The sequence below is a fragment of the Pyrgilauda ruficollis genome, unplaced genomic scaffold, assembly GCF_017590135.1.
Source record: "Pyrgilauda ruficollis isolate IOZ18807 unplaced genomic scaffold, ASM1759013v1 scaffold47, whole genome shotgun sequence".
In the NCBI taxonomy this organism is placed as follows: domain Eukaryota; kingdom Metazoa; phylum Chordata; class Aves; order Passeriformes; family Passeridae; genus Pyrgilauda; species Pyrgilauda ruficollis.
The window spans coordinates 1,502,563-1,520,835 of record NW_024526266.1 but is presented as its reverse complement, the minus strand read 5'-3'; the positions used below and the strand labels follow the sequence as shown (position 1 = coordinate 1,520,835).

General features: G+C 38.7%; 1 protein-coding gene across 3 annotated transcripts in view; it reads right to left on the bottom strand.

The window, feature by feature from the left end:
- The window catches only part of RABGAP1L (RAB GTPase activating protein 1 like), a 223,137-nt gene that overhangs the window by 79,509 nt on the left and 125,355 nt on the right, over positions 1–18,273 (bottom strand). For all 3 annotated transcript variants that reach the window (XM_041478883.1, XM_041478884.1, XM_041478885.1), the window contains 3 exons: positions 11,971–12,045; positions 8,409–8,534; positions 6,855–6,998 (listed from right to left, as the gene is read on the bottom strand). In XM_041478883.1, the coding sequence (XP_041334817.1) occupies positions 6,855–6,998; positions 8,409–8,534; positions 11,971–12,045 (345 nt within the window). The remainder of the gene's footprint in view (positions 1–6,854; positions 6,999–8,408; positions 8,535–11,970; positions 12,046–18,273) is intronic.

Genomic DNA, 18,273 nt, shown 5'->3' with positions numbered 1-18,273 from the left:
GCTGAATGAAGGTAGAGGCTGCTGTGAGATTAACTTGTTTTTCCTCTCCACCTTCTGTGACTGTTTGCAAAGAATAAGAATTTACAGCCAGGGAATTTTAAGTCTTTTCCACATATCAAACTGCTCCCTTGCATGAGGTATTTCTGCAGTGATACATTCCCAATTCACCAGCAACTGCTTATGGGCCAGCAGCATTTGTCAACCAAGCCAGACACTAACTCTACTTTTCTGGTTTGTAAAGCTTTAAATTGCAGGGGTTTTAGACATTTCTGTCCCTTTTCCAAAACTGATTAATACAGGGACAAAGAAGGGGTCGCAATCCACACTGGGCACCAAGGGTCTTGTCACACACAAGGAGAGAAAAAGAGGTCTCATCTCTTTATTTAACACAAGTCCTCCAGCTCTGGGATGGAAACAGGGAACACCTGTTAGATGTGCTCAAGGAGAAGGAATCTTCCAGATCCCAGTTTTCATGAGAGCAGGCAAGGTGAGGGGTTCAGAACATCTCTTGACAGATGTGCCTCGTTCCCCCTCTAGCTGTACTCACACACCACAAAGAAAAATCCATGCCCACACTAAATGAACATCTGCCCCCCTGCACTCCCTCTGATCTTCTCCCCAGTGTTATTCCTCATCCTCTCCCTTTCCCTGCCACGACACAGCCCTGGCTCTTGTCTCTCTGAACCCTGACACTGGTGTTCTCTTTCCAGTGATGAGTCAAATGCAAAGTTCACATTTTGATTTTACATATTTAGAAAATTCCTAACAGCCTCAGATTCCAAGCACAAAGCAGCAGAAAGTGTTTCAGCACAGGCAGACTGCACTACCCTCTTCTTTAAAAACATTTCCCAAATTAGCTCAGCTTCCTGGATTTGCTCATGGAATATCACTCTCTCATTTATGATACTTTCCTTCAGTTATTTCTAAAGTGTTTTTGAAGCTTGCCAAGACTGTTTAGGATATGCTGCTATTCCAATACAGCAGATGGCACTAGTGTTAAGTAAGCATTATGGAAATTTACTGTATTCCTAGAAAAAACAACCAAGTGAACATCAACTAGCAGGTGGCTAAAATATTTCACGAGCAATGGGGAGAGTAATCCAGAGACACGGTGTGAACATGGCATTAGATGTGTCACCCCTCTAAGGCCCAAACGAGGTCATTCAGCCCAGTCATTCAGCCCAGTCACTCATCCTTTTCACCTAGATCTTAGAACATTTCTAAGAAGGAGCCTTAGCATTTAGGACCACAAAATTTATCAACATCACCCAAAAGGTACCTTCTGTTCTCATAAGTTATCTTGGAGCGCAGACTGTTGGGAGACTGTTTTTCCTTTGCTCATGCTGGGCGTTTATCATTAGCCTTGTTATTTTAGGGATGATCAAGCAGCAGCCATGACTGGGAGATACATAAATTATGGATGCTCACAGGAACAGCTGGACATCCTTGAGTCAAGAATTATGCTAAACCCTCTCCTAGAAGCTCTTGGACTCCATTCTCTATTAAAACACGCTTCTCCTTGGTCCAAGCCTGAATTATTAGAAATTCTGTTAGAACATTTTGTGTCCCCAGTCCCCGTGGCAGTACAGAACATGGTATTGCACATCTCCAGTATTTCTGCTGTTGACTGAATTTTACATGCAAACACCTTATACTTCTTGTAACCTTCACTTGGAAAAGAACTTAAAATTGTTTATCATTATAATCAGAACGTTTTTAACACACACACATCCAAAAGCTTTAAGAAGTTCCTCATGCAGCACACATACAATCAAATCCTACACCCTTCTTTCTTTCTTTTTATCTTAATTTCTGTTCTAGTGCTGAAAAGCCCCCACAGCAGATTACAGCTGTAGATCACAGCTGTAGATCATCATATGAATTAGGCTAAAATTACTTATCTTTTGTATTTAATAACTGATCTAACTACACAAAAGCCAAACATCTGGGTCTAGTAAACCTGAGGTTATCTCCATTGTAGACCTCCCACTTCTGCAACAAAAATGATCATGATGGTTGACATGTCAACAGATCCTTGAATGCAGCAAACCAGCATTACCACTGGACATCCACATTCAAATTCTAGTCATCCATCTGGAGTCTGAGAAAACATATTCTCCTTCTAAATTAATTAAAAGCTAATTATAGCAGTCTGGGAAAGAAATCCTTTCCAGTCTCTTTACATGAAACAGCAGTGGCTGATAAGGACTTCAGCAAGACCCAGCTCTCCAGCAGGCCTGATGCAAAGGGATTGGGCAGGAGGAAGGACACAGCCTAAATGCCAACATTTATTTGCCTGCATTCCTAAAAGGAACACAGACAACTCCTGGCCTTTTCCACCTAACATGTATGACATTGACTTCTCCCTGGTAAATAGTACTGAAATAACACAGACAGCTCCAGTACACATCTATGCCTACTTAGAATTTAAGCCCAGCTTTTAATATGCTGTTACTATAGGAGATTTTATTTCTAGCAAGTCCATTCTTCTGTTTTGTAAGAGTTCCCAAAATATTCAAGAGTGGAAGGGTTAATAAATGTAGACAACAGGGCAATACAAGTAAGTTTAGAAAGTTCAATTTTTCTTTCCCTATAGATCCACAAAATATGAACAACTGTGCACAGTCTTCTATTTAATTCACATTTCATCTCAGTGCAGATTTACAGAGGAAGTGGGCTTGTTCTTGACTCAATTCCTGAGGAAGTTTAATAAATTGAAATGTTCATCTGTTCTTTCTCAGCTCTGTTGAAGGCATCACAGAAGACTCTGACAGTGACAGATAAAAAATAGCAGGCTGCTATGGTCCCTCCTCCTCAGGCAGCGCGAGCGCGGTGCCGGCCAGCCCTGAGCGCTACCAGACGGCGTTTCCTGGCACATCCATCCCAGCAAGACACACACAAGACAGAAATCAAACCCTCAGTGTCAATACTTGCGATTCTGCTCTGATTTTCAGTGCTTCATTAGGAAGGAGTGCTCCCAATAACCACAATGTGGTGCCATGTTTTAGCTATCACTAAGTGCTCACTTAGCAGCACCGCGGTGTTCGCATTTTCAATGAGTTCTAAAGTCACCTATCAGCCTTCATTATAACAGACAGTTTCTCCAAATCGATTATAAAAAATATTTCACACAATATTCTGAAAGCAACAGTTGATAAATAAAGGCCAAGGAGTGATGGCATCCTAGCTTTCAATTACCCCTTCTTGCACTGTGCTCTGTGGCCCTGTCAAAGGCACTTTCCCTTCTTTGCTATTAGCTATATTAATAAACATTAAATAATTTCAAACTCCAAACTGGTAATCAGCTGCATCCCTTTGATTCCAGTCATGACCCAGTCAGAATGGCAGCTTAGTAGTCAAATTACATAGTCAAATTATGTACTATGATACTAAAATAAACAACTATCTGTGCCAGCCCAGGAAGATCAGCATGCAGGAGAGGTTTTTGCATATTGCCTAAAAGGAGAGAAGTACTGTCCTTAAGTATTTTATATACCCCAGAACGGCACACAAAAATAGCCAGATCAACCTAAAATGGAGGTTACCAATAGTGTTTCAAAATTCTCAGCTAATAATGGAATGACAGGTTGAGCTCTGCGCCTCCTTTAGTTTTGGCAGAATAGTATATATCACAAAAGGTTAAAGAAATTCCTTTTTTAGGCAGAAAAAAAAAAATCATGACAATTTTGAAAACGCTTACAGATTATCTGCCTACTGATTTGGGTTGTTTTTCTCTTCTAAATGCCTGCTGAAGGTCATTTATTTAGTGTTTTTAAAACAAATATTTTCATTTTAAATTGAAAATTTAAAACACAAAATGAAGTGAAATGTCAGCTGTTTGATATTCTGTAGCACAGCTGAGGTGCAGCTGTTGCACTGAGGACAGCTCTGAGTGACAAGAGCTTTACCTAGACGAATTGCTATTTCTGAGCGTGACTTTAAATAAATCATTTAAAATAGAACAAAAAGAGACAGCAAAACAGAGCAGGCTTGCGAAGTGTTCAATAACATCATGTCATATTGACAGATAAGACTGACAAGTCCAAATACAACTCTGCTTTTCATCAACAAAAATGTTCTTCAATGCAAACAGAAATAGCAAAAGGGAAAAGACAAATGAAACAGCTGCGGCAGACAGCTCAAAGGAACCTTGCAGAAAGATCTCCAGGCTCTAACCCACAGAGTTTGCTGTAATCACATTAAAACTTTCACCTGGATCAATAGTTTTGTGTTTTTATTACAAACAGCTGAGCCTTGTAAGATGTACCAGGCAGGGTGGTGGTGTACCTGCCTGGAAGCCCAAAATTCTCTTCAAGCTTCTGCCACAGGGAAGAAAAATTATTGAAACTGTTTCATTTCTGCATGGGGATGAGTGACAGATTCTGCCCCAGAACTACTCAGGTAATATTCTAAGACCACTGGAAATTGAAGTAATTTGAAGAGTCTATTCACATCTTCAACAGCTTCGTGACAACTTAAAAAGTAATTATAAAAAAAAAAAAAAAGGTGCTAAGAAGACAACAGAGTAAAATAGTCACACAGAAGCTATGGACAATCCCACATTTGTGCAAATTTACATAAAACTGCTCTGAAGTAATATTTCACGTGAGAATGATGAGAAGACCTTGATGTAATGACGCTCACTTTGATGGGATTTAAAAAATTCCTCCATAAAACTTAATTCCCATTGTAACACTAGCTCCTTTTTCATAGTTCTGCTTCTGCCCAGGAGTTCCATCCTCAGCTTGTGCCTCTGTGCAGGCAGGGGAAGGAAATGTGCCTCCCTGGTTAGTTGGGAAATGACAGCACTTCCAACAGGTGTTTCTCCTCTCTGGATTGAAAGCTGAGTGTCTGTAAGGATCGATTTCATTCTTCCAGCCACAATCAAAAATCAAAAACCCGAGCCAGTACTAAAACTCTTGCTTGACACGGAATCACTGAATGGTTGGGGTTGGAAGGGACCTCTAGAAGACACAAATTGTTCGCCCATAATTAAAATATTTTCAAGGCAACCAGAGTGGCTCCCTTAAAATTATTAATTAGCAGCAATGGTTTTAAATGGTTTTCTTCCCCTAATTTTTTATTTCCTGTAAGAGTTGCATAGAACGTGAACATTTTGTAACCACAGACAGGACAAGGATGTGGAGAAAGCACAAGTGAGGAACTTGAAGGGTATTTAAAATTCATCTGTATCTATGACAAATTAAGGAAAAGGCTGGAAGCTTGTTTTTAAAAACTTAAGACAATTCACTTCAAAGGCTTCTTGCTTTTCTGGGGATTTTTTCTGCAGAACATGTTTCAGTGTTAGCAGCTGCCACTGTTTTTTCTCATTCCAGTTGCCAGAATTACCAGCATGCTGGTTGTTCAGAGATAAAGTAAGGAACAATTTAATGCACAAAAAATGATGTTTTGATTTCCCCCATAACTCCTTCCAGTTCACACAGTAATACAACTTCAGTCCTCTGTCAAGGAACAGCTTCTTCCTTGCTCTGCCTGTGGCCATACACCTACAGAATTGACTTGCTGTCTACAATAAGGGCCAACTAGATTTTTATTTTAATATGACTTTAATCTGTGCCACTCCCACAAATTCTGAGACTTGCCTGTTACTTGAGAGTGTTTGAGTCCTGACTCTGAGGAGCATTTTTCTGATAGCCCACATTGGTGCCTCAGGAAGGACATTGTCTTCTCACTGCCCTACTCTTTCTCAAGATGTCTGCATGTATCTTCTCACTTGAAATAAATATTCTTACTCTCTCTGGTTTATTTTCAGCTAGTAAAAGAGGCTCCTTTAGCTGTGTGTGATTACCCTCCACAAACACTGACAAGTTTCCCTTTCCCTAGCATGTTGCAATGTTGCACTCTCTTACTTTCCCCTTGGATTTCACCTTGGATTCTCCTTGGATTTTTACCTTTTTTCCCACCCCTAATCGCTTCAGAAACACTGAGGTAAACATTGCCAATATTACCATACCTTGCTTTGATAACTGAGCATCAATATGCAGAATAAGAAATAGTCTCAAGGACTGAATCCTACCAAGGCATGTGCAGCAAGCCTGAAGATTCTCAGAGAAAATATTTCACAATAAAAATTAACAAAATGAACTAGAGTCAACAGTGTTTCATACTCATGAAGCCTTCGCTATTTAAAATTACCAAATATTTTATCTATCTATTTATTCTCATGTTTGTGACCCCTTGAATTTGGAGAGGAAATCAGTGACAGATTTAAAAGCAGGTGTAATGCCATGGACTTCCCATTTACTGAAGGAAGGACTGGTATTTTACAAAAATAAATATTATAGACTATCAACCTATTCTGACTGGCTTTTAAAAGAAAGTGTAGATCTATCTACAGCACAGACAAACACCATTTTGTGTCTGGAGCAGTGTGTTCCTAGTTGCAATGGCAGGGAGAAGAACCAAAAGGAAGGAGCTTCCTTCAGCTGTGTCTGGCCCTTCTCACTGTTTGTTTAATACCAGCCACCATGCACCACCATTTCTGTCTGTGGGCTCTCTGAGTCAGGCCACTTGGAGAGCCTTCCTTACTAGGTGTCTTCAAGAAATTACAGTTCCTAACTCTGAATAATCATTTAAGAAATTACATGAAAAACAGGTGTGTGCATCAGATATTCTTAATTAGGCCTCTCAGTAAAAAATGAGGCAATCCACAGTTCTGATTTTAAAACCAAACCAGTGTTTCACTGAACATCTTCTGTTCCATATAACCATGGTTTCTACATAACTACACAGATTTTATAATTAATCAGTAAAGGACTTCAACAAAACGAAATAAAACAAGAAGAAACATTGATGGAGTGGAGGAAAGAATTTCTGATTCAATGTTTTTTTACCTCACAAAGTAGTAAGTCAATGATGTGGAAGACCATGCAGAGTGGAAACTTGGCAGTAAAAAGAGTGAGAAACCACTGGGATGCATACATGTGAGCTTCCAAATTGAGGTCTGAGAAGTGGCTGTGCAAGTCTGGTAACTGCTCCTGCAATAAAGGAAAAAAAGAAATGTTTCAGTATTCCTCATTAATTTGAGTTCTCCATCCACACCTGCAGTAAGGACCAGGGTTGCTAAATATCAAAAAATACAACAAAGTGAAAGCCTGGCTTCTTTTGAGCAATGAAGATGTTTCTTGATAAATTTCAGTGCCCATGGTTACACTTTTTAGTAAGAGATCCACAGTGGATTCTATCACCGTATCAAAGAATATACTGCGACTATACTGAGAAATTACAGAAACTTCAACAGTTGAAAGGCAGAGCAGTTGTAAAATCTATGTCATGGTGTACATTTTTAGGTATTCCTTTGCTGTGCCTTGCTATAAATGCTTCTGCCACAAAAAACAATGGCTACAGGAACCAGGTTACTTTGCTGAGCTTGAAAGCAACAGAGCACATAACTCCAGCAGACCATTTCTCTAACTAGGAGCACATACAAGCAACACAAAATAAGCACTGAAAATCCTACTGAACAGTGATGACACAGTAATTTATAAAGTAGGAGCACATACAAGCAACACAAAATAAGCACTGAAAATCTTAGTGATGACACAGTCATTTAATAAACTATCTTTGTTAAGAGTATATTTGTTAATAACATCTGTTTTGTTAACAAAAATCTTTGTGGACATAAATAAATATTGAGAAGACCATATGCTGAAGTGTCACATTAATTAGTGTGCAATTCCACTCCATCAAGTATGAAATATGCACAATTTGACATCTGAAAAAATACCATTAAATTAGCAATAGTCTGTTTTGTTTGGTTTCAGTATGGTTATCTCTGAGAATTGACTTCAGCAAGCAGCTTTTCACTGTGCCAACAGAAGGGCAGAGCTTAAGGAACTGTCAGTAATTCCTTATCAGTCACAACAACAATGTATAACATTTGCAGCCCTTCAGTTGTGCTAAACTGCTTGATGAAATAATTCCAGCTGAAAGAAGAGCAGAGTCCTGGAAGAGACAATAAAACCTGCCCAGTGGTCCACACTTGATTGGTATTTCATAAGCATCAGGATGTCCTGATTTGCCTGACCTCTTAACACCCACATAATTCATGGAAAGTAGGACAATGATGGAGGCAGTCCAAAGGATACACTGGCCTCAATAGCACAGAGATATTCTCTCTGAGAGAAACAGAGAGGGGAGCAAAGGCAAATACCTGCCTGGATACAAAGATTAGCTGCAGAAGTGGTGTATCAGAGACAAAAGAAACCAGAAACAAATCTGAATCAAGATGTTTGAATTCAGCTGTTAAACTTTGCTTTACCCCACCTCTACAAGGGGAGGGGGTTTGATTGTCCAATAGCTTTTGGAAGCAAAGCATTATCTCTTCTTCATGCCAGTATTTCCATTTATGAAACAAATTGAAGAATAATTTGTTACTCTGGCCCCACCTGCATTAACTTCTCCAGCTGGAAAAATTTGCAATGGAGATCTTCGAAGTTATTTCTGTAGAGGTCCCTCAAGCCATAGTCATACATTATTTTCACAAAAACACAGAATGCCTGCTCCTCTGGCATCTGTTTGGAAAAAGACACAAAAATAAGGTTAATAACAGACCTAAGGCTGGACATGCCTTACACAGACACACACACTTCAACACCTCAACACCTTGTGCACAATGAATTCAGGACCAGAGATGTATTAGAATTTTCAGCCCAGTACTGTGAATGCTGAATTAACCAACTGAAATGTCAGTGGGACTACTCTTCTTGATGAGCATCTGGATTTGGCTCTGTAAGGCCTTCTTTGAAGAAAATGTGGGATCATATCACAGGTTCACGTGTGTCTACATCCCTACAGCAGCACAACAGTCAGCAGCATTCTTTCCGTCAAACAGGTATGAGAACAACCAGTACACAACTCTCAGGCACATAAAAAATTTTTAAAATAAAAAAAAGAATGAAAATAAAAGGCAACAACTCATGACAGTGATGTCTACTGAGAGATACTTGGTTAAATGGGAAAAATTCAGGAGAACTAAGGGACAACCAACCTCTAGTGAGAACAATGCTCATCCACCTTCATCCAAACCCCAGGACATCAGACTCTGAAGTCAGGTTTCTCACAATCCCATCTATTACCATGCTGACTTTTTCAGAAGCCCTACATCCATAATCTCAATTTCATTCTGACCAAAATTTCTCATCCAACAGTGCTTTGGAAGGTGGCACTAATACAATTGTGTGAGCCACTCCACATTTCTATTTGCTGGCTTGAGCCCACTGAATGCTGGCCTGGTGGGAAGCCCTGTGTCACAAAACCCCCACATCACCTTCCCCTGTGCCTTCAAGTAACACAATAATGACAGGCACAAACAGAACCCAAATCAACCTTTCCATCACATTCAAAATGTGCTTTCTTTCGGAAGCACCATATTGTAACAAGTGAAAACAATTGCTGAGAATCAAGAACATCTCTTGACCTTTCAGGGTATTCATTCACTTGGCCTACTGCCAGCTTCTTATCAAATACCAGCTACAGATAAAAGCTCAGCATTTTCTTCAAAGAGAATTTTAGGCTCTTGATATTTCCCTTCAGGGTTTCGTCTTATGCTCAGCCCATGATTAGGGCGTGTCTCCAGGGCCATGGGCAGACAGTTTCATTTTCATTTTCAGACATCATAAAGGAAAGTAAGTGGTTAGCACAAACTATTTCCAGATTGGCTGATGCCTATCAGCCTGGGCTTGATTCACCCAAAACAAATTCTTAGGAATTTCAAAGCTCTTAATCACAATTTTATCTGGATGGAATGATTCCCTCTGACAGCATATAAAAGCTGCAGACAAAGTAAAGGGAAGAAATAATTTGATCCCGACCAAATGGCTTGAATCTGCTCTGTAAGACAATGAGTGCAAATTTCAGAGGCTTTGGTAAAATACAATTATTTCTAATGAACTGACAGGTGCTCATGCACAGGCACATCTACCCTACATGCTCAGTCAGACTCTTGTGCTTTGCCAACCATCTCTTCCCCAAGACAGGGAGATGGAACAGAGGTCAGGACTAGGCCAAAGAGCTCCCCACGTCCTTGCTCTCAGTGAACAGAGGTTCTCCAGTATTACCAACCACAAGAATTCAAAATCATAAATCAAATTTTCTTTTTTTTTCTTTTAATTTAAGCAGAACACAAATTTTGGGCATTGCCATTCTGATTTTTAGCATTTAGGTATTTGCCCTTTGCTATCATTTCTCTGAAATCACGAAAGCCAGAAATTTGTTGTTTTTTAAAGTGAAATTTTAGGTGGGGGTTTTTCCCCCACAGACAATGACTCTGAAAAATAGACAAAAAAAAAAAGTCAAGTACTGTGAGCCTCACAGTACAATTATTAGAGTTGGCAACACTGTTTGCCTGTGATTAGAAGTTACCTGCATCTTTTGATGAGAATCTGATGAGAAGCAAAATCACAAAAACAGAGGATGGAGGTTCAGGCTACCCAACCATCCCTGAAACACATCTACATTGAAGAGAAAGGATAACCTGTCCCAGGAAAAAAGGGAAAGGAAGGGGTCTAGAAATCCATGAGAAGGTGGAACAGTTAGAGAGGGTCTTACAAGTGTTCACAGCATACAGATTGTTTGGAGAATTTGAGAAAAAGAGGAGTTTGAGGGCATCTTAGGAAGCTCCCCAGTTACATGGGCTCATTGAGACTCCTTGCTTCCCCCTTCTCTAAGCATTTCACTTTAACATCCTCTGATGAAACCGAAAGTTATAAAGGATATATTAAAATGAGTGTAATTTCCATTTAACAGTCCTTGCATGCAGGACAACTTCCTCCCGTTCCAGAGACTCTAAGAACAGAGTTGATTCTCTGTAGTAATGACAGCACAGCACTAAGGGAGAGGAGCTGAGGTATTAGTCAAATGTTAAGAATGTGACACACACACACATTTCTAAACAACTCTGGTATTGAAAATAGCTCATTTTTCCAGAGCAGCTTCAAAGTCCTGCTTTGGGTAAAAAAATAATTGCAAAATAACTGTTAGATAAGCTGTTTTATAGTATATGTTAGACTGCAATAATGGGACTATTTTGGGTTTATTCTCAAAAGATGCAAAGCTTCTCTGCAACGCTGTTGCTGTGTATCATGGTTCTCAAGACTTCAAGGAATCACAGCTCTCCCTAGGAATTACAACCTAAACTAATATGAATTTGAGTTCCAAGTGGCCTGGGAAGTGTGTGTGTAACATACATAACACCAGCAGCTGTCTCAAGCCCACACTTCAAAAGGTATTTCAATCCTGACTGATTTTGCTAATTAAAACCTGAGAGAAAAAGCAGGCAAGAGCTTGAGTAAGAATTGTGGTTGAGCTTTGGGGTGGCTAATTCAGATAGACTTTACCTCAATAAATACACTATTTAAATGTGCTGCTTTGCCACTGAGACATCAGATGTAAAGTATCTTACACCTATAAAAACTGTGTATTTATTTATTTATCTCTGGACATATAACCATGTATTTATAAAGGAAGCAACTAATCAAAATTTGTGCAGGTTTTGATTACAGGCTAAAGTATCAAGATTAAAAAATCAGCTTTCCCTCAGAAGATATTACAAAATGACCCTAGGAGAGAAAATCTTCCAAAAAATTAGTGAGACTACTTGCTTTGATGAACTGCCCTGAGAACGTCTCCTGGAGTTAAATTCCCCATAAACACAAAGGGAGCTCACTTAGGTGACAACTAAATTAAAAGAAAAAATTAATATGTAACAAATTGGTTTCAGGTTTTGACACAGAAGTACTTGAGAATTTAATCAATTTCTCCCAGATAAAGGAAATCTACATTCATGAAGATAGAAGCCATTAATCTCTAGACCCAAAAAACAACAAGAGGAAAATTAATACAGGCAAATAAATAACAATAAATATCTGTCAAACAGCATGGCTGCATTACAACTGATTTTACAGCTGCCTTGTTTCAAATATCAAAGCTTTCATTCTGCAATTAACTCACATGAAGCAGAAGCACAGCTGCAAGGAAGGACTGTCCCTGGCAATAGCCAATGTCTTCATCATAGACAGAATAGGCCTAGAAAAAAGAAAACCAAACTGTATTTAAAATGCATACAGGCATCACCAAACTGTGTTCCCATCAAGGAGCTGTGCAGGACACTGCCAGGGTCTTCAAGGAAGCTGAAGAAATGTGTTCCACCAGGAGCTGGAGTGACAGGACACAGGGAATGTTCCCCATGGACACAGGGCAGGGTTAGATGGGATACTGGGACAAAATTCCTCCCTGTCAGGGTGGGCAGGCCCTGGCACAGGGTGCCCAGAGAAGCTGTGGCTGCCCCTGGATCCCTGGAAGTGTCCAAGGCCAGGCTGGGACAGTGGGAGGTGTCCTTGCCTTGGCAGGGGTGGAATGGGATGAACTTTAGGGTCTCTTCCCTTCCAGTCAAAGCCATTCCATGATTCTCTAGGAAACACTACTCAGGATAAAATCATTTAGGGGGTAAAACTGTAACCACTTTTGTGCTTTCAGGGCTCTTCTAAAATCACCCACAGGTCACTCTCAACCTTCCACAGAAGCTGTAGCTGTAAATTATTATTTTTGTTTTTCAATCAGCCTAAAAAGAGATGGATGCAATTTCCCTTCACCTAAACCAAGGATAATTCAGCTCAGGTGAGTAATGATAGAACTTGATATGATCGAACTTTTAATGATAGAACTTTACCAAATGCAACAAATATAACATGAAAACCAGGGTAGTTTGTGCTGTGGGGAAAGTGAATGTTTGTTTTTGGAAAAACAAGTTCTGACATTATGCAAGTAGAGGACCTAAGGTTAGAAAACTGCTGAGAACTACTCTAACCTGAAGATTTCATCAAACAGTTTTTCCATGCCCTTGTTATGCTGAAGAATGAACACAACTCATTTTCCTACGGTATGACAGACATGCTTTTTCTTACTCTTAAAAAATCCCCAAACTAAAATAACTAACCTTTCCTTCCCCTTTACTTTTCCAAGATGAGAAGACAGATACTGTTTTTAAAGAGCTGTCAGAGGATGTTAAGAATTTGTGCAAACTTGTGAAAGTCTAAGCAGGAGCAGCAGGACGGACACCAGAGGGAGAGACATCCTGAGAGAAAAAGCAAAGTACTGAGGGTGCAGCCAGGGAAAACCAAAGCAAAGGGAGGAAGAAGCCACAAGGAACAGACAATCCACTTTTCAGTTTGATGGGGAGAATGTAGTATTTGTGAGGAATTCTGCAATGACTCTGGAAGACAGGATTTCTCTAGGTGCAGAATATTCTGAGTACTCCTTTAAAGGTCACTGTTTCTGAACAATTCAGCCTTACATTTCCTTTGGGAAAAGCTGACCTGGGACTTGCAGCCCTCTGCCCTTTGTCTGTACTGCTCACCACTCTTTTGAAAGCTGTTAGATGGCATTAGTTAGGAGCTGAGTGAAAATAATCCCAGCCCATTGCTCAGTTTCAGTGGACAAGAAAATTCAAGAAGCCACAGAAATCACTGAAAAATATTTAAAGAACCATCACAATCCAGCTTCCCAGTTTAAAACAGCTCCAGTCACAAAATTCAAACATAAAATCTAACCTGAGAAGTGTACAATGGCAGCTACAAAATTAAATTGGAAAAAAAAAAAAAGAAAAGGACGCTCTCCATAAAGAAATTAATTAGCTACTAAGTACTAAATTCACAGAAATTACTTTAGATGCTTAAATAAATATTTAATGTCATTAACTAGAATCATCCACTGGTTAATGACCATCATGAGTCTTTAGCTATTTGTTGCCCAGATCTATCAGCTTGTAGATGCCTAATGTCTTGTCTCTGTAGCTTTCCTAAATGATGTGTTATTCTTGGTTTTGATAGGCCAGCTCCACTTAGAAGCAGATGTGCAGAATTACAAATGAGAAATTTGATTTATGATTTCCTCATACTATAAAAAACCACTTCTAATTTGCTTCAAAAAATCTAGGCTGAAAAATGAACATCAAATTATCAGTGCCTGGGGGTTCTCTGTTGTGAGAAGCATTATAGTGAATAATTTGCTGAAAATAGCAATAAATTAATCCAAACAAGTTATTTTCAAATAAACATTGAGAAAGCAACACACTGGAGAAAACAAACTGCTTCCAAAACTGACATAGACTGAAAAGTACAGCAAGTTATAAGAAATAAAAACATACTTCTTATGAGATTCTGAAAGAAGTTGAAGTTACAGCAAAAGAGGGAAAACAAGAAGGGTATAAAAAAAAATCCTCACCCTGCAGTTAAATACAAAAATATGAAGGAAGAAGAGCAAAGTTTTTCATAATCAACTTCCTAAACATATTTGAACTCATAAGAAATCCATTTCAAACACATCCAGAGCAGGAAGGCAAAGTTTCTGCTTGGAAAATAGATGGTCAATGTAAGGGAGCTGTATTTAAGCTTCAGCAGAAAATCCCTGTGAACTTTCCTTGTTTTTGTTTTATTATAGAAGAATCACAGGGTTTGTTATCCTGCTGGAACCATTCCTAACAGGGGATGTGTTGAAGGATCTGCATCCAACCGAATATCAGAAGAAATCATAAATTAAAAGGAATAAAATTACTGAAAATTTATTAAGAACACAGAGTATTCAGCCAAAAAGCTTGAGGGGAAAATAAATTGGTAAACCATTAATTGCCTGAACAGAAGAGATGAAAAAATTGACACTTTTCTAAAAAGGTTGATCCATAGAACTACAAATCAGCAAGTATTGGATAATTGGCTTAAATAAAAATATGAAATTAATTAGTGGACACTGCCTATATAGGAGAAAAATGTAAAAAGGCCCCAGTAAAAAGATGTAATTATTAAAATGCCTTTGAAACAACCAAAAACCATGAAAAAAATTAACTGCTTGATCCACTTTTTAAAAAAGTTTTTGAAAAATATTTTTTTTTAAATTTATTTCCACAAGGTCCTTCCCCAACATCTGATCTAGACAAGCAGCTGTCTGCAGATACTTGGACACAAACTTCAGTTCTGCATCAGAATTAGATCAAACAAAGAAAGATTTTATTCTTAAGTCAAAACATCATAATCCTGACAACTAAAGGTTTCGTTTTTAATGAAGTCTCTAAAATATACATGATTTCATTGCATCTACCCAATGCAAAGAGACTTTGGAATCTTAATGCACATCACATTTCCAATTATACTGTTTTATTTTTAAGCAACCTATGGGATTTGATAGTGCTGAAATATGATGTAATTAACCAGAATAACCTCAAAAATAAGGATGCTGCCTACAGATACCCCCATAATATCATATCATGAACTAACGGTCTAAGATTAACTATTTAAGATTTATGCTTCTAAGGAACTTTGATTTTCCACATGAAATATAAAACAAGGCAAAATCCCAAATCCCCTATTCCCACTGCAGTCATTGTAAATTTATAATTTCAAGAGGATGGGATTTTTCCTGTGACAGCCTGTGACATCTCACAGTTTTTAACTTATTGTTCTCCTAAGCTCTTGAGGAACTTCCAATTACAATTCCCCAGTTAACTGAGATTTTAAATATTCTCTGTCTCATAAATGGGATGTAATGAAGGTTCTGACTTGAAGCCTATTTTCATTCATTTTTAACTAAATGAAGATCTCACAGAACTGAGACATCTTTTTAGTAATTATCTGTATTCTGAAAAGAGCTACTATGGAGTTATTAGTACTCATCATTAGAAAGTGAATTCTTTGGAAGCAGAGTCTCCTCAAAGTCCATGAATCCTGAGAACATTTGCATGCTGGGAAAGTGAACCAAGAACCCAGGTCTGGGCAGAAACTCTTCTCCAAAATAATTAACAAAGGAAAATCTCCCAAGATTAGAATCTTCTTTCTATAGAGAAAAATAGTACGTAGCATTTAAAAGATGAAGGGAAAGATGGCTGAATTTCAAACCTCAGTTTGGATTTCTGTAACTTCTGTCTGTGAGTGCCAGCAGATTTAAAGAAGGAAGAGGAGAGGTTATGCCTCCCTATGATCTCGATGAAATGACCAAGGGAAGCTACTCAGTGTTTAACACAGATGTAGCTCTGTGCTGAAATCTGCTTTAGGAGGCTTGAAAGACTTCCATGGTGTCTGAAACTCACAGCGTCTCAGGAAAACACCCATACTTTGATGCAGACTTTTCACTCAACAAGGTATTTTATTATTTTTCTCATTATTTAAATTATATGCTTATTAATTAAAATTATTAGTATTTTTATATTTTTAATGCTTTCACAACAAGGTATTTTATTACATCTTCAGACATGAAATAATTTCAGTAACAGCAGAATTTAAAACTCCATACCTGAATTTACTATAAGACTAACAGTCTGAAAGTAATAATATTCCTATGGGTGCAGCACTGAGTATGTATCACATTACACAAGGAATTTCTGCATTAACTGAAAACTGTATTTTTAGACATTAGTTACTCACTGATGGAGTAGCAGGAAGAGGCTGTTACACAACGTGCCTCTGCCAGGGCTGGGAGAGCTGAGAGGATGAAGAAATCTTCACCTTCAACCAGGCAGGCCCTAAACAGACCATTCCCAGCATTTTTTAGGACTCCAGAGCTGACCTTCCCACTGGTACAGGCTCAGCAGAAAATTCTACATCATTTCATTGCATCTTTCACTATGTGCAAGAATGGGGCTGCTGAGCACAGATGCACAGAGAAGAATCCTTATTACAATGTAATCAGAAGAAGACAAGGTAACACCAAAAATCCTTTGAATGAAACAAGACAACAATAATTACTAACACTGCTCCTTCAACCCAGGAGCAAAGGAAAAAACAACTAAAAATAGGTGAAAAATAATTCTTCATTGACTGTGTTTATCCTTTAATTGGCCAATAGATTTCTGCAGGAATAAAAGAGATCTGCTCTCTGACAAATAATTACATCTGGACAAACACTAAAACTTCCCATTTGTAAATCTAAGGAGATACTAAGGATTGAAAAATGTGGAAGAATACATGCACAGTGAGGTGACTACCTGAAAAGGCATGCTGAAATAAAATGGAAATGAAAATGTAAAAAAAAAAACCTTATGAAAATTAGACTTTCAGCACTAAGCAGCAGCTCTGCTGAAGCATAACTCACAGCTTATCATGGGCGTAGAAGCTGCTGGTTACAGAAGAGCAGCTCAAAGGTATTTCCATATTTCAATATACAGTAACAAAAACTAAACCACTCCATGATGGAGCCCGCTCAGTGGTAGCACTGCCAGAATGCAGTTTGTTATTCTCTTTGCTAATGTGGGTACCAAAAAACACACACTGTAACTAAAGCAGTGTTTGGTCTCACAGCAAACCAGCTACCACTCTGATCCTGCACCTAAAAACTTCAGGCAAGTGAGACCAGGATTGGGGAAAAAACTACAAATCTCATCCACAAAGGGATAAGTATTTAGTAACAAATAGATCCTGATACAAATGATTCATATCCTTCTGCAAGGCCTCAGCTTACTGACAAACACCAACACCAACTCTGAACCTCTGAGAAGTAATTCTACCATTTTCCAAAACAATGTATGTTTTCCCAGTCTGCCCAGTCCCAGCTCACCTGATTGATTTTCCTGCACCATGCTCCCTGTTCCCCATTAGAATCACAGTGGTTGTTTGTTAAATAGGAGTTACTTTAATCAGAAAATTAGGGAAAACACATCTCATGTTAAATTCCGCACTGCACACACTGCAGAGAGCTGAGAGGATTAATTCTGCTGGGTGCTCTGATTCCCTGGAGCCTCATGCTGTGAGTATGGACAGAGTGTGGAAGCAGGCACTGAGCACTACTCAGTTATGCATTGTAACACTGAGGTGAGCTCTTCAAACACAGCTAGAATTTGCAGAGTATTTAAACAGAAAGCAGGCAAGAAGCAGCAGTTTTCCCAAAGATCCCCCAAAATTTGCTCTGTGAAAATCCAGCTTAAGTGGTGTCCTCAAGTGAAATCTCCAGTCTAGAATCCGAAACTCTTTTCATTCCTTATCACCACTGTCAGTTCTGAAGTTTATTTTTAGGTACTTTGTCACATAAATGTTCTGCAACAGAAAAAGTTCCCATCTTTCTTGGTTTCCTACTGTTCTGAAGAGGAGATAAAGAGTTGGAACAAAAACTGGCAGACCTGTTAAAATGAGGCAGGGAGCTTTTAATGATTTTCCTTTTTATCTGACAGCTCAGATCATCTCTCATTTCAGCAGAGAATGAAGAAAATGCTCTTCAGCTTTCTACCCTCTCACTTGAGGACAGATCCTTCCCAGCCATATTCAGAAATCCCAT